Genomic DNA, 20,804 nt, shown 5'->3' on the forward strand with positions numbered 1-20,804 from the left:
TTGTTAATGGTTACAATTAATCTCTTTCTATCTTTTTTTCTAAGTGCGTTCTCGTCGAACGTCTTTGACAGCGGAAATCTTGCACAATGCTCGTCAGCGGCGCGGAGAATTAAAATTGCGGTTGAGTCGCTTGATCGAGAGAACAGCAACGACAAGAGGGGGTGTACGGTGGCACGTGCATCGCGCGTATTATTCTCGTTTCTCGAGTGCCTGGGGGGCATTACGGGATCTCCTCGCAAAGCGATTGTCGAACGCGAGAAAAAGCGGAAAAATACGCAGCGGACGCGTGCAAGACCGAGAACGAAAAAGAGGTGCGTGTGCGCGTCACGCTATATACATGTACATATAAAATTAATTAAAGTCGACGAAGAGGGTCGCTTATTGTCTTTGTCTCGATGACAGAATTAAAGCAGCGGCGGTCTGTGGGTTAGGTACATAGAAGTATTCATTTGCGTATTGTCGTAATCATCAATCTCTTTCTGTCATTTGCTCCTTGGTCTTTCGCCCCTTCACGCGCTCTAACTTATTTCAATAGCTCTCATCGGGATCATCAAGCGAAACTGTCGTCGCCAAGAATAAATATATTCCTCTCATTTATTACGTACGAGTTTCAGTAGAATGCAAGATTTTATGTTGGTAAAAAAATCTTTTATACATAAAAATATAATTATAAACTGGTTTTACGTAAATTACTCTCTATTGTTATTAATCTCGCAAAAAAAAAAAAAAAAAAAAATTAAATAAACGGTGGCGTTACGGTAAAAACTGTACCGAATCGTGTTCCCGTTTTTTCTCATTTACCGCAAGCGTGATTTTAGCTGCAGCACGACGACCGATTCGCATGACTGCGCGGTATTAAAGACTCGCGGGAAGGAATATAATACGCCGTACTTAACTCGTCGAAAACGATACTCTCTCATCTCGCGTATTTGAAGAGAAAACGCGTTGGTTGGTGCGGTCGTTGCGCGTATAATAAACCGATCGAGGTGTCGAAGTGGCACGGCGACAGTGTATCGCAGTTGTCGGCTGCCACGCACTACAGACGGAAGGGTCGCTGAGGGATCTCCTCTCGAGACGGGTGACCGTTGATGGGAAAGCCGACGATAGAGACAAAGAGAAAGAGCGTCAGACGACGGATAGAACAGTTCCCGCGAAAAGGGAAGAAGGTAAGACCGACGCGGTATCTCTTTCGTTTTCCTTGTCGCTGAAAGAGACGAATTGCACTGAAGGAAGCGACGCGAGAAAAGAAGATACGTCGGCAGGAAAGTCGGGAGAAGAAACCGGGGAAGACAGTCGGCGCGATTGCCCTCTCGCTCGTCTCAAAGTTGACGGGGGTTGCTTTGGACGCGTTCTGACGTTCCCTTGAGTCCCCGGGGACAGTCGCACACCGTCTTGCCTTACCACGTACGATCTACGCGGGGTGAACTCCCTGGTGGGCGTAAGAAGCCGAGGACAATAATCCTACTGACAGCCTGGGCTCTCATCATCGCAGCTTATTTCGATCCGCGATGGGCCCTGAGCCCTGCTAAGAAGAAACGCTGTCCGCGCCACGCTGGTGTCGCGCACGTCGTAATATCAGGGCTTAATGCCGTTAATTCTCATTCGCGAATCGACGTTACATAAGGCGGAGATACTCGCAGATGCACGCGTACTCTAAGCCGAAACGCTAAAGACCGTACGCTGAATCTATCTTTCTTTATCCCCTTAACCGCGAAAAGATTACTTGCTTAATACAAAATAAACTTGCGGTGGAAGCATCTTATTTTGATGAAGTAAAAGTCCGAGGATATTTTCAACGATGCGATAATTAGTAATAAATTGCAGAAAGGTCAAGATATTTATCATTCAGCTTACAGATAAGATATCTTTTGGAGCTAAAAGAAACGAAGATGTGCAAAAATAAAGTGCTTACGTAACGAAAAGTCTAAGGTCTTTCGAGCTCTACAAATGCGGAAACGGCTCAATATTTTAATACGCGCTTACGGGGGGGGCGACCAGGGTTGCGTCGTTTGCGCGACAGGCGATGTTGCGGTGGCAATCGCACGTTTCCGTTTAAAGAGCTAAACTTTGTTAGCTCTTTAAACGTTTTTTTTTTCCCGTGGGCCACCTGATCCGGTAACGGGATATTCAAATGGCTTCGGGCAGCAAAAGCGTTACCGCGAGAAACCCGCCCCGTTTATGGCAGTGGTCGCGTGCAGCACGGAATTTTTCCGCTCGCGGTTCCGCGGCACCCGGCTTTTGGTTGCTGGGTCGTGCCGTCACCTCTCGCGGTATTTGTGTCAACGTGGACGTGGAACGCGGGCAGAATCGAATCGCGAAAGATGATCAAAATGTGCCGCTAAATACCGAACGGATAACGCGATGCGGAACGACGAAACGCGCATGCTTGCAAAGTATTTCCGACACCGTTAACGCCCCGCGCATTACACTCGTGCTCTTGTAATGATTCCGTTTGCACCGGTCCCGCACTCGTGTCACTTAGCTTATGAACCTGTCAAAACACGTGAGCGGCCCAGTATATTTTATCCGACCGCGATCGCCTAGGATGATCTTTACGCTCACATTTGTCGTCGAAAGGGGACAGATATATGTATGCGTAACGGATATTATCTTTATTTATTAGGAAGACCAAACTGTCTGACAATATTTCCTAATTGATTCGCTCGCTCGCGCGACTATCTCGATCTCTTTCCCAGAAAGCGAATTATTGAGGCTGCGATCTCGCCATTGATCGGAAATCAATGATCGCGTGTCTCAACGGGAACTCGCGATTGGCGTAAGAAATCTTACACTGCTTGCTCTCGAACGGACATTATCACAATTGCTCGTAGAATCGATGACGCGAATTTAAAAAGGAAACAAAGTCGTCTTTGTAATATAGGATCGGGATCGAGACGCGCGCGTATAAAACGCCGCCGGATAAGCGCGATCCGTTCATTCGCGTAATCGGCGAACGATATCGGCCGGCATGCGGCAAAGGGAATTATTAATATTAATGTTTTCGCGAGAAACCGGCCACCGATCGGCCGATTTGTTTATCCCCGCCGGGCGCGGAATATCAAAAGGATTAGAGGCAGCGAATAGATAATAAACATTGGCCAATAAAGATATCCGAAAATATCGTGCCACGCACGTCTGTATCTGGACACGCGTCCATCGGGCTGGCCTGATCTATGATTATGGTTTTCGCGAGGTCGATGGCAAATTCATGCCTTTTGACGATCGCGCGCGACATGTCTGCGATCTCGAATGGCAGAATTATATAAATCGTGCAGCCGCAACAGTTGCGCTACAGGTCGATATGAAAAATATAAGAATCACGATTTTTTTTTTCCCCCTTTCGCTGATATCCTATTTTAAAAAGGAGTTAAGCACACTGTAGAGTAATATAAGACTCACTAATCGAGGCACGTACCCCACTCGTCCGCTAAATATTTTATTTTATAAACCTGTGTGTGCAGTTTATCATTTGATACAAAGTCTAATTAGCCGGATAATGCAAAGCAACGACTGCTTTTTTTAATACTCGTCTACCTTAGATTACGTGTAATAATAGTGTAATATGCTGATTGTCCTTGTTTATTCACATTTACAAATGGTTATAGAGAGAAAACGTATCGTTATACACGTGGCATAATGGGATTCAACTGGATACAAGGATAGAAATAGCACTAACAAGGTTTATGAGATTAGTATATTGCATAAGAAAAAACGACGGATCACCCGCGTGGAGAATCGTACGGAGTGTCCTGCGAAAAAGTCTTGACATTTCAAGAAACGATGTGCTAGTAGTTTTCTCTTTATAACATGTAACTTTGAAATAATTCGCAACGCTATTGTCCGCGGGTTGCCAGTGAATATTTTAAAACGGAAAACACCTCGAATAAATAAGAAATATATTATTAAAATTAAATCGCTCTTGTAGGACAGCATTTGCATGTTAAATCCATTGATCTTTCTTCGGTTTTATCTACATGGCTAATGCCGTCAATCTCCGCGTTATGTATCATCGCGCTTATGTGGTTTGCAATAGAAGAGAGAGGACGGACGAGTCCCGAAGAGGCGATGTAACCCGGCGATCGTCTCCTCCGCTACACTCGAAAAGCGGCGCCACGAAAATACCGCTTCCGGTTGCCCTAGATTCTCGCAATTCACCGGTCCCTCTCCTCTGTCTCTCTATCCTTTTTCTTCTGTCGGTTGCGACGGTGGTCCCGTACGGGACGAGCGCGAATCCCGTTCTCAAAGCGCTTCATAATTTATGTATCCACCGGCCACCCTTCCTCTTTGTCGTCGGAGATTCCGCATGTCTCTCTTTTAAAATTCCATTAAGGAGTGCAGTGGCACTTTTTTTTTTTTTTTTCTTGTTTCCCCGACTTCTCGTTGTCCCCGTATCGGCCGGCGGAGGACCGGGTTCCTCCTCAAAGAATCGATTATTCATAACGCTGGTATACCGCGGACGAAAACGAACGCGATAAGATCCGTGGACCGTCCCGGCGAGGTTGGTGGAGAACGGGGGCTTTAATTTGATCTACGTGCGCGGGCAGTTCACGTCGCAGTCGCGCGTTTCTTGTGGCGCGACATAATTTTAGACAGTACCCGCAGTGACAGTCTTTATAACGCACGTGAAGTATGAACCACTTCCGGTGGATCCGCGTCAACCGGCATGTCCCCTCGCACTCCAGTGGCTCCGATTCTAAATCCGGACAAGCGAATTTCCGTGGCCTTTAGCACCGCGTGTCGTGCCCAGGAAAATTGTCGATCGTCGGCACGACGCCGGGCAGAATACGCGTCGCTGATAAATATTTACTATTAAAAAATGCCGCAAATATAAAAAGCGGACCGGCTGTCCGGCAGGGGTCAACGTCTAAATGTCGTAGACTCGCTACATTAAACATAGGCACAAAATTATCTTTGATCCATGTAATTTATATAGAAATTAAAGTTACAAATTTAATGAATTGTTTGACAAACTGTCAAATTGTTTATTCGCGATTTTACATACGACCGATCCTGCCACCGGGTGTCATTCGAGATTACGTATCGCACGATTCGCGATAGATAATCGGCCGAAGAGCGATTACGGGGGTAAATATGTTTCGGTAATTGCGTGGCTAAGTTTAGGCGGTGCAGTTGGCGTCAATGCGCGGATGCATATTCAGAACAGGGCTCCTCATATTCTTATGCTCACTTACTAAACCGCCGCGTCGTGTGTGGATGTGAATGTGAATGGAACTTGCTGGCACCCCGCCTGTTTATATTTAGCTACTGTGGGCGGTATAGCTGTCACGGATACGTATCATCGGCATAACTGAACTATGCAAATGAATAATGAAGTTCCAGTCGTCCCTTTCTCTCCTTTCTCTCTCTTTCTATCGCTCTCTCTTTCTTTCTCTCTGTTTCTCTGCCTCTCCTATATTTGCCGCCTATTATAGGCGCCGCGAACCGGAGATGTTACCCGAATTGGCGTTACCCGGTCGCGACTCATTGTCTCCCGGTGGTCGATCCCTCGCGCCACCGAAGCGAACGCGACACATGTGGTCTCAATGAACGCATATGCGCTCATTGGGACGCTCGCGAAGACATAAACGCACAGTTCGGTAGGCTTTGAGCGACTCGCCGTACCGTCGATGCATCGTAAAAGTTCGTAACGGCAACGAGAATACAATCATACAATACGCTTAATTCTATAATGACTCAAGGCATTGTGTCCACCGTTATTTTCCCATACACGATTTTTATGCGTTATCTGTCTAGAAGTGCTTCTTTCTACTAACAATGAAAAAGAAATTGACGGCCTATCATTTCAAACGACTAAAAACAAACTCGGTCAGCGGCAAATAACCGACATCTCGGTTTCTTCCGTTTCGCACATTGTAATCACTTCGCGCACATTCTAACATTTTAATATGTTAGAACATGCTGCTGACACACATCTTTTTACGCTTAATCATTTTTAACAATCCGCTAGAAGCCAATAAGAAGTATCCAGCAATGTTAAATCGATACGGAAGGTCAGCGCTTATCGCGGCTTGCACAACGACACATGTTTTTGCACGGATTTTTGTGTCGCCCTGCAGTTTTTATTCTTTATTGCTACTATTTATAATATAAAGCGGTATTTCCTTACGTCGGTTTTCTACGTCTTGATGCGCGGAGTCCCCTCTTTCGGGGAGTGGTATGAAATTAATAATTGCGCGGCGCATCCCGGGGAGGGTTGGGGGCGAGGGGGAGGGCAAACGCGGGTGCATCCAGCATCCGTCGCGCGCGCGTGACATCTCAGCTGGTGCACAGGCTGGATGAATAAACGTCTTCCTTATCGTCTAAAATAACCTCCACGCGTATCTGGACCGCGGCCAGGACGTAGGAAAGTACAATGATATTCGCGCAAATTGTTACGTTCCTACGGACGGAGGGTGGATCCGGACACTCGACCGCCTAAGCGCATTGCCGGCCGCGATGCTATTAATACAACGTTAATCGAAAAAAAATTCGCTGGCGATGCACTTGGCTGCGATCCGCATAATCGCGCGATGCTACCAGTCAGGCACGCAATTAAGTCTTTAACCACTCGGTTATGAAGTAGTCATTTTTGACGTTAGCATTATATATTGCTACATATTACTACATACATTATGCATTTACACATCTGACGGACGCGTAATATGCATTTCGTGTTAAAACACCTTTGATAAGAGGGGACCAGCGGAGGTTTTAATAAATCCTGGCCTCTTTATGTTCAATCGTGGGAGCATGAAAATATCTCGCAATTAAAAAATTCCCTAAACAGTTATATTTCCAACAGATATTTTTAATTAATGCGCAAATTTTTATCCGCAAGTTTAAAGTAGCGATAGGCTAACCCTTTGACCATTCCAATTGTTGACTTATTAACATCAAACAACACCAATTCCTTTCATAATTCAAAATTTTTTTTATCGCGATATCGGTGAAAAATTTTAACCTAATGTAAAGGCAGTTTTTTTTAAATTTACTTTTACAAAAAAAAAAAATTGATGGAAAAATACTTTTTTAAACGAAGTTACGTGCCACTTACGTAAATAATGTAATAGTCTATTGCGCGTTTTGCTCGAAGTCTAAAGTATATATATAGACATAACGAGGGAACCCGAAACGGTATTTACGACGCATCGAGTCGTTGGTGGCACGAAGTGGCAATCGCGTCGTGCAATTTGCTCTACACCCGCATTGTCCCGGGCAACACGTCCGGCGTATTTCATCCGCGCGGATAAGTCGCTGCCAAGGTGGAACGGTCCACCCTCGGTAACGACAATGCAAGGGGGCCGCACAATTCCCCGCATGAGAGCCGGCGTGGTCTTTTAATTAGTGGTTTGTGCCTTTACAGTCGTATCCCTCACACATGACGGTCGACTCGCAGAAACAAATCGAGATGCGGCTGCAAACCGAGCACTTGAAACGGCAGCAAGAGCACATCATGCAGCATAACATCCAGGAGCTACAGGCTCAGATGACAAAGAATCAACTGAGCATGTCGGGGCCGCAATCAGTGTTCCTGTCCCCGTTTTTCGAGCAGCTCAGAGGGCTGCCCGTTCAGCCTCCTATGCCTCCGCCGCCGGCTACGTCAACTGCCACCACTACTGGCAACAAACACATCAACTCCATCGCCAATGTACGTGACACGGTGATTATCGATATCGTTACGATGTCGTTGCAGCTCCCTGTGGCGCTCGCAGTATTTTACAATATTGCAATATCGCGCGTTACTTTCGCTACATTAATTATTTTTTCCTCTATACTTGGCCGTTCCAAAAAAAAAAAAAATAATAAAAAAAAAATAAAAAACGGTGAAAAGTCAAAGAAAAGCTTCAGTATTTATGGGAAAATTGAATATATATAATTTTAATATCAATACTATTCCTATCAAGACATTCTAATCTGTTAGTCCGACGTTTCTGAGATTTTTCGTTTGCTCGCAGATGATCAGCAGCCATCGAGAAGGCCAAAATTGGACGACCGCGCACTTGGCGCAGATGACTACGCAAATGGAAAAGGAATCGTCGTCGCCGGCGCCGATTCCATCCACGGTGGCGCCGACAGGCCCACCGCTTCAGGATCTCGACGCCCCGCTAAATCTTAGCAAACCGAAGTCGACGTCTTCAGGTGCCACGGCGTCTTCGTCGTCGCCTGGTAGTGACTCGCACTCGACTGGCGCCGGAAGTAGCGGTCAGCAGGAGCAACCGTTAACGACGACCGCGCCTAAACTCTTCCCGTCGGGGTTACCGATACCGCGGAATTATCTGCCAACGCTTCCCTACGCCGGTCTATCGCCGCATCTCAGCACTCTGTCCTCGTCGAGTGAGTACAAAACATTCGCGATTTTACGCGTTTCTTTGCAATCGCGCCTGTGAAAGCGGAATAAAGCCGGGATTACGGCCGCCGAGAGGCTGCGAAGTTGGGGAGCATCGTGTCGACAATTCGCGGATATTCCAAGAGATCGTTACCATTCACAACGGTTAATTATCTTGACGCGATTATATCCGCTGCGCCGCGTTTTCGCGAATCATATATTGTAATCGGTCGACCGTTCGTAAAATATTCACTCGGATTACCGCGATTGAAATAATATTCATCCTAGCTCGCGATTGCGCCGCGATTGCTCAACGCGTTCGTCTTGGCGGAACAATTGCAAATTACGGCGATCGCAGAGAACGGATTCCGAGGGAGAAAGGTACGGTCGGTATCCTCCGGAGTATGCGATTTCAGCAGTGAACACTTAATCATCATCTTCCAGAGCTAGTTTTCCCGATTGTCCGCGGCCGGTTTTTTTTTTCCACTTCGTTCGCCTCGGAGAACCTGTTCTACTTGCTATCTGGTTTTTGCCGCGGTGCACTCATAATCAACAATGCGTAACGTGATTCCGCCCGATAAGGACCGCGCGATGTACAATTCGTATGAACAAAAAAGGGAAGAAAATCCGCGGATCCCGTCGTGCTTAAACTTCACGATTCGCTAGCGAGAGAAAAGATTTCCGCAAACGTGATTCTGAAGATAATATTTCTCACAAACGGTCTAAGAATACGAATTTTTCATTTTTTTCTTTGGTAATTCATTCATTACAGTAGGCAAGGTGATGGGTAAAGACGAAGCCGGCGGACTCGGAGGATCCGTAACTGCTGCGGTCGCGGCCGTAGAGAAGCATTTCGCGATGCACGGACTGTACGCATTGCCGTCGAACACGAGCGGGATGCAGCCGTCGGTTCAAGCTCAAAGACCGATCAAACATTCCGGATCTCGGGAGGAGCCGCCTCAAGAAGAGCAAGACTTTCTCTCGACACCTCACAGTAAGTGTATCGCGGGGAAACGAGAGTCAAACAGACTTTTTTTTTTTTTTTTACAATTTTAAACCCGATCTTTTTGTTGGGAAACAATTACGACAGAACGTATATTTTACGTTCGACGTTAATTTAAATAAAAAAATGTAAGATAAAATTGTATATAACGAATAAAAACGTGGTGCGTCTCTTATATATGACTTCGTTTCGAAATTGCAGTGTGGCGAGATCCGGGATATAAGGTGGCGGAAGACATAACGGAAAAGGGTAAGCACTTTTATGAGTAACGATTAGTCTAATATTACGTTCTTGTTTTGATAACGCCAAATGACGCCCTCGCGAAATCAGATTCGTTTCTCACGCGAGTATCGTGAGTCTCGACGACGACTACGTGACATCTAACGCCCCGTTTCTCTTTTTCTTTCCGCTCAGCTAAAATGGTGAGACAGCAAAAAAGGGAGGGTGAGAACAAGCCACATATCAAAAGACCTATGAACGCGTTCATGGTGTGGGCCAAGGACGAGCGTAGAAAGATCTTAAAAGCTTGCCCGGACATGCACAACTCAAACATATCGAAGATACTCGGTAAGTGTATCGTTCATTTGCGATTACAGTTGAACCTTAAAATCCAAATCTTATCTAATTTACCGATAAAAAGTTATTGTAGATTTTAAAACGCGCGTGTATTATCATTAACGTGCATTCTTCATCTCGGTTACAGGCGCCCGGTGGAAGGCGATGTCGAACTCAGAGAAGCAACCGTATTACGAGGAACAGTCGCGGCTTTCAAAGCTGCACATGGAAAAGCATCCGGACTACAGGTACCGACCGCGGCCGAAGCGCACGTGTATCGTGGATGGTAAAAAGATGCGTATCTCTGAGTACAAATCGCTAATGCGGCAGCGGCGGCAAGAGATGCGACAGTTGTGGTGCCGCGACGGCGGCAGCGAGATGAACTTTTTATCGCCGGTGAGCGCTGATCTGACCGGCACGCAGCATCACCCGGGCACGGGTGCCGGCCCATCGGCGCGACCGTCGGTCTCGCCACCGGCGTCAATGTTAAACGGCGGTGGTAGCGCGGGCCCTAGTTCGGATCACCCCTCGTTCTACTACCCCCAGGACAGCCTCTCGCCAACCGATATGATGAACTTCTCGCCTGAGAACTCGGGTTCGATCGGCGGCTACGACGCAAGTCCGCGACATCACGACGAAGATTGAATCACGGCTCCGGGTCAGCCACTTTGGCCACCCGGAGCAGTATCGTCATCATCGGCAGTAACAGCGGCAGCGGCAGCCGCGGCGACTGTAGCGGCCGCGTCCACGTCAAGACTCGCTTACGAACTCTTTTGGTAATCGGAATCGTCTGTCTCGGTGTGACGACGATGGCATCTTAAGTCACACACTGCACAGGTCGCGAGCGCGCGATCACGGGAACACGTTCGCGAGCTGCGTTTCTTTGCATGACGAAAGCGAACTCGAAGAGGACATTGATTCTCGAGAAAAAAAAAAAAAGAGTCGGGCGTCTCGAAACCTCTCGCCGGAGGTTGTGATATAACGTTCTATCTCTGTGCCATCGTACGTGAAACGCGAAATTATCTGCGAAGTAAATGCGCGAGAGTGTCTCCGTCGCGGCGTCGCTCGTGTTCTCTTATGTTTCAAGCTATTGAAAAACTTATGGTATTTTCGCAGTATGCGCTCTTTACATCCGTCAATCTGCTTGATTTATATCAAATATGTGTATGCGGATCCAGATATAGTGGTTTACAGATACAAGTTTATAATATGTTATCATATTGACTAAGCAACGCGTTTAGATTTGTGTAATATTTTAACAACGACATCGTTTGATGTCCAATTTGCACAGTGCTCAATTAACAAGAAAATTTACCTAATTATCCCCTCTGTGATTTTCAGAAATTTTGAATATGTTGTGCAATTACAATAATTTGACGTCAAATTCAAACAGTTTAAAATACAAAAAAAAATGTTGATTAAATTAATATCTATTTAATATTTGCTAATTTGTATTTAAAATTAATTTTAATTTAAACCTATTGTTAACTTCTATTATACGGGCGACGACGGAGAACGGCGAATCTCTTACGCACATTGACGAAACTCTCTGTATATTCTCCTGCATCGTAATCAAAAACAATCCGCACGAAACTCATGGAAGACATCGATCATCGGTAGCTGGCGCGTAAGAATAATGATTAACCGACGTTAAACTAGCGGCCAAAAAATCAACGCTTGTTGTAATTCTGTTTCTTTATTCAGCGTGTGTGCGCGCGCGAGACGTGAGGTGAGGGTCACGAGAGCACGCACGTATTTACGCATAATTTTTATAATAAGACAATCGCGCGCCAATTTGGATACACAGCTCGTGCCGGTCTTTTTTTTTTTTTTTTTTATCGGACTTGGATACATAGCCGATATCACGTTACGACACGATGCATGGCTAAAAAAGTCTTGTTCCTATTTCTCTTAGTGTGTATGTGTGTGTGTCTAACGATACGATTTCGGACAGCCATATCGAGAAAAAGAAACAAAAAGGGAAAAAAAGAGAGATTACACGAATAAATAGTAACTGGTTTATCGCAGCATCTCCCGCAACAATCGCGCGCGTTCGAATGCGTAGACGCCGCACGTGGCAATCTTATCTTGTGACCGCCAATCAGTTGTTTAAAATGTTTCCATCATATATAGAAAACAACTGCGTTCGACGCGTCGAACGAAAGGTCGGAACAGAGTGAGAAAAAGCTAGACGATAATCGCGCGAGCGATTAAGTCCCGGTACGTACACGCGTGACCGGCTTCTCGTTTAATATAAATGCCTAGTACTTATAGTATTTTCACCGTTAATTTATTGACCCTAATGTAAAAGTAGCGACAGCCGAGGCGATTAATAGTCGACTGAATGGCAGGGGGCGAAAAGGGGCGAGAGGACGTAAAGAGGGTTGAGATGCGACATACATTGGAAATTAGCGGATCGTCGATACATTATTACAGCGTTACGGTAAAACGGTCGCGAAAGGGATTATAGCGTGTATTTATCGAAAGATCAGCGTGCATCTGCGATCCCGATCGTCATGCTCGACACGTCGCCTCTATTTTCGTAGGGGCATGTTACGCGCCTCTCGATCTTTGAATTACATTTACGAATACGGGGGAGATTGCGCTACATGAAGGGGGAAAAAATGGGGTGAGGTCGACAATTACGTCCTCACGGCAAGTCAATGCGAAAAGACGAACACAGTTGTAACGTAGCTAGGCAGTGATCTATGAAATGATCGAACAAGGCGATATAATGATTTGGAGCTTGATGTGATATAATACTTATGTGCCAAATAGCGTTTTCGCGAGCGGGGGGTTAATCAAAAATAAAAAAAAATAAATAAAAAAAGGGAGAAAGAAGAACCTCTAGTTCCGAGTCGCCTCGTTGGCTCGACGTGAAACGAATTTTTGCGTCTACTCCTTTTTTCACGTTTTCTTTTGTTATTTATAATCAGTGCAATTACATACGACACACGGTACCTAATATAATTTTATAAAGAGAGCCAGTATCCTCGATATATCTGTACCCATTTTTGTTGGGGCTCGACCGGCATCAGATTTAGGATAGCTTAATGTTGATAATAATTTATTTTATGTATATAATGGATTTGTACATTGTGTCGGGTGATAATCATCGATCACGCGACCCGACACGAGCGTCATATTATTAATGTACAGTGTAACTATATTGTGATGTATCTACGTAGCTGCATTATCTATGTAACTATTCGAAGTATGTAGATTAACAATGTTAAACGCGATATGTATTCTTATTTTCAATGTCATTATTATCTTTATTATTATCTTTATAATTATTATTATTACTGAGATGGCACCATTATTATTATTATCATTATTATAAATATTACAGTTATAAATATCGTCGTTGCTTAATTAGTACACTATTATTTAAGTGACGAGCCTTATTATTTTTAGTAGCAAAAGAAAAGGTTGTACGTGCCAGTTTAGACAAGAACGGCAAGTGAAAGTTCGTTGGTCGTTTATGCTCGAATACTCAATCAAATTTTGATGCAATATTTCTATATGTATACATTTCTTTCGTTGTCGTTTTCTGATCTGTGATTATTTCGAAGTACTAAATCTAGGAATTTCTATCTTATAATATCACATTCACAATTTTCATTTTAAAGTTCCACGTTTTAAAATACGTCAGTTTTGAGATAAGTTTCTAAAGAAATTCAGTTCTCTTATTTATTTTATTGTTAGCCAATTTTTTCACATTGTTAATAGAAAGAAATGATAACATATTTGGATGAATAATCTGCCTATCTTGCATTTTTTTCAATTGTGCCATATATTATAAATGTTGAATGATAAAATTATTTTCACATTTGAGAAATTCTATAAAATTGAATTTTACAACATTATTTAACGATGTGACTTGCGCGTGCAATGGAGAATTCGGTCCGCGTTTTCCCCCTTTAAAAATTTTATCGATTCTTATTGTTGTCCGCAGTGTTTGCTTTGATAAAAATCGGTTCTGCATTCCATCGATTGCGATTCTATCTATACGATCGTTGAAATTATCAACGACATTTAGTCCGTGGCGATCTCCTTACTTTCAGATATCACGAATGTTACGCGATAATATATCAGCACACGATTATTAATATTTACTGGCCTTTACATGCAACCAATGCGAATGCAAACTGTAAGAATAGTAAATTGTAAATCGAATTACACTACTAATATTATAGTATATTTAACGTAAAGAAAAAGTGAACACTAACATCCGCTCTCAATATTCCAAGCATTCACTTCATTTACATGTACGTTGTTGTTAATGGTATAAAAAAAATATAATAAAATAACGCTTTACCGAAATTCAATCTTAGTTTTAGGGGTGTACGACACTATTTCTAGATGAAAAACTTGTATGTATGAGGGATGTATATAATAATGCAATACCAGTGCAAATGAAAAGAAATGGAGTGAGCGGGAGTAAGAACGAAAAAGGAGTGAAAGAGAATGAAAGGTAGAGAGATAAGAAAACAGTCAGAAGAAGTGTGAGTGGAGTAAAATTTTCGCGATCATCTTAACACTACTCGTGTCATGATCGTAGTACACTATCGGTATCAATAGCATAAAATCAAAATATATATTTAGGATGATGGGTAAATCGCTACTGATAACACTACTTTAAATTTTATTTATTGATACATACTCTTAACGGAATAATCTTCATCGCGGCAGTGTTAAGATGAGCGTACAAAACATACAATAGAACAAAGGAAAAGTCATTCTTAGGAACGCATCTATGGCGCAATAAAAAATTGTCTAAAGATATGACGCGTCTTCGGGAACATTTGAAAATACATATGAAATTTCTTATTGAATTGGTGAATTTAAAATAAAAGTCTCATCAAGAACGCACCACAAGCTGGCTGTGACTCACGTGACTAACTGTCTTTCATGTTTCATTTTTTTTTTTTTTACAAGAACATATTATTCATCACCATTTTTCTAAATTATACGAAAGAACATTGGCAAATTGAAATTATTGACTGATATTCGCACAACCCAAAATGGCTTTTCCTCATAGATAGAGACATCAAATGCACTGTATATCATAATAGAGAACAGCACTATTATAGACATAAAAAAATATATGATTATATTTATTATAATTTGAAAGCTAGGTACTCTTTGTTGTTTGTATTTTACAAGCGTAATCATTATTATACATAAATAAATATGAACTATATAAATGAATAGGTACGACTTCATTTTTACACGTGTGGGATCCTATCTTTCAAACATCTTCAAACATTTATGTAAATCAGAAAAAATATCTACCCAAACGGTGCTCCGCTGATGCCTAATGTCCATCCGGGACCTGGTCCTCCTCTCAGCAATCATCGTTGGATCATCTCTCCACAGATTACAAATCACTCGCGACACTCGCGAATACGCGCGCGAATTATTAATGAAAATTAATCGCACGATCTTGGCGACACTCCCGATTAAAAAATGTATATAATAAAATTCGGACGCCCGGTTACTTGTATTCGGTATCCGTAACAAACCCCGACCGTGGTTCGTTTATTTAAATATCGGCGGCGACGATACTTTAAATTCTTTTTCGGACAATAAATTTTACTTTAGATAACATCATAGGTGTATTACATTCTGTAAGAACACTATCCGCGACGCTCGAGCTTTGATGTCGTCTACGACGCGCGATCTTTAACGCCGTCTGCAACGCAAAGTAGGCCTGAATCAATCATTTGTGAATTACGCGACCGGCTCAAAGAAACGATCATAATTGTCGTATAAATGGGGGTAAAACTTACTTAAAAAAAAAGGAAAGGTGATATTGGGTGCTCATCGTATGTACAGGATAGACGGGAGAAGGGCTTTTCGCTGGGTTTATATTGTCTTTCGTTAAATATGTGGAGCACTCATCCGCTGGTCCTACTTCGACGGTCTCACAAAGAGAAGTGAAGGGGAAGGTTGCGCAATAAGTACGGCGCACTGTCGAGCATGCGCCGTTTACTTTTACAGGTATACGCGTTCTCTGCTCGTTACGCAGGAGTACCATTTAACGCAAAGAAATTTATTCTGAATATTGCTGCATTCGACAATGAGAACGCGGAATGGTTCGACAGTAAAGGACTATTAATTTTGTAATTAAAAATTGATGCTTACTTCCAATTAGGTTGCTTTGTCCTATAATGTCTTATATATTGTCGTATAATATATCTCTCAAAGTTCTCTTTCTTTGAGAATGTCGAGATGTCGAACCTTATCCTCCTTCCGTGCACGATGAGACATTCTCGAAGATCACGCCACGGATAATAATTTATAATCGCGCGTGGTTTTTGATTAATGTTTTTTTTTTTTTTAAGCACTAAGCATTAATGTTATTAAAATACTGTGAAACGTGTGCTTTATAGTGTCTGCTTCATAAAAAAGAATTAATTAAAAAGTTATTGAGCTAATTTAATGATAACGAAAATACATAGACAATAAAAACAAGGTTTCATCTATTTGTAACTCAGTAGCAGCTAGCTTTTTGATCGCATTTTGAGCTTTTTCAAGTTGTTGAGTTTCAGACGGCGTCATCATTTCTGCAATCTATAAAAAGAAACGTTTTTTAAACATTAATATTAAGAAATAAATATTAATTCGTTATTTTTTCAACTCTTATATCTTAGTAATATAAATATAGAAATATATATTTATTTCTTACATCAGCTAGTTGCTGTTCTGTTGCGCCATGTTCCTTCAAATTGGCAGAAAGTATCTGTACCCTTAACTGCTTTTCAATCATGCGTTTATTACTAGTCGACTCATGATCTCGCCTTTTTATTATATTATATAATGCTTGATAACAATGTTCGATTTCCATTTCGACAATTCTAGTTAAATCAATGCAAAAACGATAGGGCGATTTTGTTGGCCCTGACGATGACATAGTTCCACCTTTTCTCATTTCCTGAGTCTGAATATAACTTTCCCCTGACAAGGTATACGTTAAAAATTTGGCTTCTTTTGCTGGAATCATTGCTAAATTCTGAATTTGTTCCAGATTAATATCGTGTTCATAGCGAATTAATCTAAAAATCACAAGAAAACCATTTTGTTAAATAGAAAAAGCATACAAAGTATTATAAAGTGGTTTTAATAATTGAATCTTTACCTAAAAATTCTTGCAGCTTTGGAGCCAAACCTTTCCGTCACGATATGATCCAAAGTTTCCCATGTTAACTGTTTGAATGCATTTTTCATGTCAATACTATATTGCCCTCCACCAGAATCGCCAACTCGTTTGATGAATTGCGTACTATCCTCTTCCAAAAGACGTAAGTACTGATCAAGATAGTGCTCGAGTTCTTGAAAATTCGATTTTTTTACTTCCTCTTTTATATCAGTGTAAGGAATTGGATTTGATGTAGCTGCCCACGACGCAGTTCGCAAGTACATCAAATTAATTAATAGCCTCATTAATTCCCCAACATTTTTATCAAACCTTTGGGTTGCTGCTGATATAACAATTTGGTCTCTAACATAAATTATATGTCAATATTTTAAACAGAATTTAAATATAATTAAAAATTCTTGTAAATTGACATTTATATACCTAAGATCTTGTGTAAATCGATCAAAATTAACCTTCCAATATATTTTACTATCTACAAGTTCAATATTTTGTCCTTTGAGCACATTGGAAATAGCTATCACATCGAGATTTGGTAAGGTATAATTAGGTTTTTCAGTATCTTTCACTGTCGTTTCAAAAGATGTGCTATGCATTAAGAATTGATTTTTTACCAATAACTCAAATACCTTTTTTAGATCTGGAATTGAGATTGATTGAGAAGCTGAAAAAATAATTAGATAATTAAAACAAATAATTTTTTTGTTATAAAAGGATAAAAATATTAAAAAATAACTTTTAAATAGAGAATGAGAAATTGATTAAAAATATTGTATCTTACATTTAGGTGTTTGTTCAAGTCTTTTGTGTGTTTTTATTATTAGTTCAGATGCAGAGATATACCCATGTTTTAAAACTTCTTCCAACATTATTTCACTTTCATCTCCACAGTAAGTTTTTGCAAACAGCATGTATCTATAATAAATAATATAATAATTAATATTTCTGTAAATAAATTATATTCTATAATTAAAATTTTATTTTACAACAATACCTTGGATAACGTAGAAGCATAATAATTTTGTTCTGATGTAAAGTATACTCAACACTTTCATCAGTTTGTCCATAAGTGACAAAACCATACTTTATAAGAACACATAGTCCTTCCTTTACCTAAATGAATAAAAGCATATGTTAACAAAAATTGAAATTCTGAATAAATACAAGATACTAATGTATATTACACATTATATAATCATTAATGTTAAAACATAATACACAGTTGTGTCTTTCGTTACCTTCCCTAATGGCAGTTTTGTTCCAAAACCTATTGCACCTAATGTTTTTGTTCCAAACAAGAGATATTCACCAATGCACTGTACAATAGATCCAAAATATTCTTCTAACAATAACGAGCATAATTTATTGTAAAAATCCTTCATTTTTACAATCTTTTCGTCTTCAAGGTAATCTGTAACATACAGTAAACATGCTTAATTTAAAGTCAATCTGCTTACTAGTGCACACACAGCGTATCTAACCTCAAAATTTCTAGCCGGTAAGCATGATCTTATTTCCACATTATCATAAAGTTTAGAAGAATAAATTTTTGCTTATTAATAGAAGTATTAATAAAGATAAATATTACAGTCCACCTTTTATTCTACAAAGTAAAAAAATCGCGAAAATTATTTTTGCTCTAGTTTTGTCTCCCTTGCTCCTGCATGATTGAATATATCTTTCGAGCTTCTCTCGCCGACTAATCGAATAGTGGAGCATTATTTCTACACCTGCACTGTGCACTTGTAATAAAATAAGAAATAATAAAAGAGAAAACTTACAACATTACGTTATTATTTTGTTGCTCTGTGACGCTTGCAAATTTCAAAACGTATTACAATTTTCTTTAACAGTTTATAACAGTCTTAAATAAATTTACAAAAATGGTCTTGTTCCGATATCCAGTTTCAATAAAATTTATTTAATAATCTGGCTCAAAAGATATCAAATTTAAATCAGTGACATATATAATAATTATTATTTATCGACGCAGGTATCGAACTCGATTGATAATCGATTGAAGCATAATTTAACTGCCGCTTGAACCGTGCGGCACCGTGGCAGCAGTGCTTCCGGCGGAACAGCATTGTCGCGGATGATCACGTGATCGCGGATCGACTTCTTCGTTTGTGGCCACGAGGTTTTGTGGTGAAAATTAAGTTTACCGGGTGGAAAAGGCCCCCTATTTTTGTAGATATACAAAAATGCCCTCCAGCAACCCGTTGCCACCCAAAGAAAATGCCCTGTTCAAGCGGATCCTGGTGAGTAGCGGCCGATCAAAATACTCTGTTTTGGACCCCACTCTCCGGTGAGCGGGGTGAGCTTGCCGAGCTCTAATGATAAAGCACTCTTCGGAGATGAAAAATGGGAAAAGGTCACTGGCGACCGCCGCACGCGGCCGCCTGCATGACGCTACGAACGAAAAGCCGTCTCACCCGGCGACCCTCCGCGACGACCGAGCATCGCCGATCTTGCGTGAACCCGGGATTAGAACCTATCGAAGCTCCCTCCCCCCTCCTACCTAACCCTATAATGCATTTTCACGGTACATGTTGGACGCTCCTTACAGAGATGCTATGAACACAAACAATACAAAAATGGGCTGAAGTTCGCGAAACAGATCCTGTCAAATCCCAAGTTCAGCGAACATGGGGAGACCTTGGCGATGAAGGGTCTCACACTTAACTGCCTAGGCCGCAAAGACGAAGCCTACGATCATGTGCGCCGAGGCCTCAGGAACGACTTGCAGTCCCACGTTTGCTGGCACGTCTATGGTCTTCTGCAACGCTCCGACAAGAAATATGACGAAGCTATCAAGTGTTACAGGAATGCACTCAAGTGGGATAAGGATAATATTCAAATACTTAGAGATCTGTCTTTGCTACAAATTCAAATGAGAGATCTGGAAGGTTACAAGGTGAATATTCTTGGGTACAAGTTATTTTCTATTTTTGGTTTTTATTTTGCCATATATGCATGATTTAGTATTATATAAATTATATTTTAATTATGTACAAATATCGATTACTTTTTAGGATACCAGATATCAGTTGTTTATGTTACGTCCCACTCAACGAGCTTCTTGGATTGGATTTGCTATTTCATATCATTTATTGAGAGACTATGAGATGGCATTGAAGATTTTAGATACTTTTCGAAATTCTCCAATGGTATGTTGGTTTTTACAAACCACAAAATGTATAAAAGTATAATACTACAATAATAATACTTAATATATTCACAGATTTGTTATGATTATGAACATAGCGAGTTGTTATTATATCAAAATATGGTCATCCAGGAATCAGGAGAATATGAACAGGCGTTAAAACATTTAGACAAATATAGTGATCAAATTTGTGACAAGGTTACAGTCAAAGAGACTTATGGTAAGTGTAACATACTTTCGAAATTAATAACTTTTAATATGTGAATATTTTTGTAATATTTTTTTTTTCTTACCTTTTAGGTAAATTAAGATTACAACTGAAACAATATGCAGAAGCAGAACAAGTTTATAAGGAGCTATTAGATATTAATCCTGAAAATACAACATACTATACTAGGCTAGCAGAGGCTGAGAGACATTCTTCACCAAGTGAAACTTTGCAAATGCTCCAAAGATATGAAGAACTCTTCCCTCGAGCGTTAGCACCGCGCCGTTTGCAACTCAATTATGCGACAGGAGATGAATTTAAAGCTTTAGTTGATCGATATTTACGGAAAGGTTATTATTTTTTTGCAGAAAATATTTTTAT

The 20,804-nt window shown here is 41.1% G+C and overlaps 3 protein-coding genes across 10 annotated transcripts in view; 2 read left to right on the forward strand and 1 right to left on the reverse strand.

The window, feature by feature from the left end:
- Sox102f (transcription factor Sox102F) overlaps positions 1–14,820 on the forward strand; it is a 142,901-nt gene extending 128,081 nt beyond the window's left edge. For all 6 annotated transcript variants that reach the window (XM_070656025.1, XM_070656026.1, XM_070656027.1 and 3 more), the window contains 6 exons: positions 7,364–7,648; positions 7,956–8,334; positions 9,099–9,320; positions 9,531–9,578; positions 9,744–9,896; positions 10,033–14,820. In XM_070656025.1, the coding sequence (XP_070512126.1) occupies positions 7,364–7,648; positions 7,956–8,334; positions 9,099–9,320; positions 9,531–9,578; positions 9,744–9,896; positions 10,033–10,529 (1,584 nt within the window). In that variant the 3' untranslated portion in view covers positions 10,530–14,820. The remainder of the gene's footprint in view (positions 1–7,363; positions 7,649–7,955; positions 8,335–9,098; positions 9,321–9,530; positions 9,579–9,743; positions 9,897–10,032) is intronic.
- A 332-nt stretch (positions 14,821–15,152) lies between these two features.
- On the reverse strand, positions 15,153–18,979 carry Polr3c (RNA polymerase III subunit C). Of its 3 annotated transcripts, none has more exons than XM_070656055.1 (8): positions 18,828–18,979; positions 18,285–18,457; positions 18,041–18,159; positions 17,828–17,961; positions 17,470–17,710; positions 17,029–17,391; positions 16,579–16,945; positions 15,153–16,463 (listed from the first exon to the last, which is right to left on the reverse strand). In XM_070656055.1, exons 2-8 carry the CDS (start codon positions 18,426–18,428, stop codon positions 16,329–16,331), a joined length of 1,503 nt encoding a protein of 500 aa, XP_070512156.1. In that variant the 5' UTR covers positions 18,429–18,457; positions 18,828–18,979; the 3' UTR covers positions 15,153–16,328. The 3 variants fall into 3 exon arrangements, with proteins under 3 accessions (XP_070512156.1, XP_070512158.1, XP_070512155.1); XM_070656057.1 differs by lacking the exon at positions 18,828–18,979 and adding an exon at positions 18,642–18,737; XM_070656054.1 differs by lacking the exon at positions 18,828–18,979 and adding an exon at positions 18,528–18,731.
- A 137-nt stretch (positions 18,980–19,116) lies between these two features.
- The window catches only part of Naa15-16 (N-alpha-acetyltransferase 15/16), a 31,858-nt gene continuing 30,170 nt past the window's right edge, over positions 19,117–20,804 (forward strand). The window contains exons 1-5 of the mRNA XM_070656032.1: positions 19,117–19,307; positions 19,616–19,963; positions 20,082–20,216; positions 20,291–20,435; positions 20,516–20,773. Coding sequence (XP_070512133.1) covers positions 19,251–19,307; positions 19,616–19,963; positions 20,082–20,216; positions 20,291–20,435; positions 20,516–20,773 — 943 coding nt within the window. The 5' untranslated portion in view covers positions 19,117–19,250. The remainder of the gene's footprint in view (positions 19,308–19,615; positions 19,964–20,081; positions 20,217–20,290; positions 20,436–20,515; positions 20,774–20,804) is intronic.

This window comes from Cardiocondyla obscurior, linkage group LG04, assembly GCF_019399895.1.
Source record: "Cardiocondyla obscurior isolate alpha-2009 linkage group LG04, Cobs3.1, whole genome shotgun sequence".
NCBI classification, from domain to species: domain Eukaryota; kingdom Metazoa; phylum Arthropoda; class Insecta; order Hymenoptera; family Formicidae; genus Cardiocondyla; species Cardiocondyla obscurior.

What these genes read in the sequence shown, in the direction of transcription:
- Polr3c (XM_070656055.1), bottom strand. Translation starts at nt 18,428, where the DNA reads ATGAAGGATTTTTACAATAAATTATGCTCGTTATTGTTAGAAGAATAT. An exon ending in CAAAACTGCCATTAGGGAAG is followed by an intron (nt 18,160 to 18,284) that starts GTAACGAAAGAC and finishes TTATTCATTTAG; the next exon opens with GTAAAGGAAGGACTATGTGT. An exon ending in CAGAACAGCAACTAGCTGAT is followed by an intron (nt 16,464 to 16,578) that starts GTAAGAAATAAA and finishes TTCTTTTTATAG; the next exon opens with ATTGCAGAAATGATGACGCC.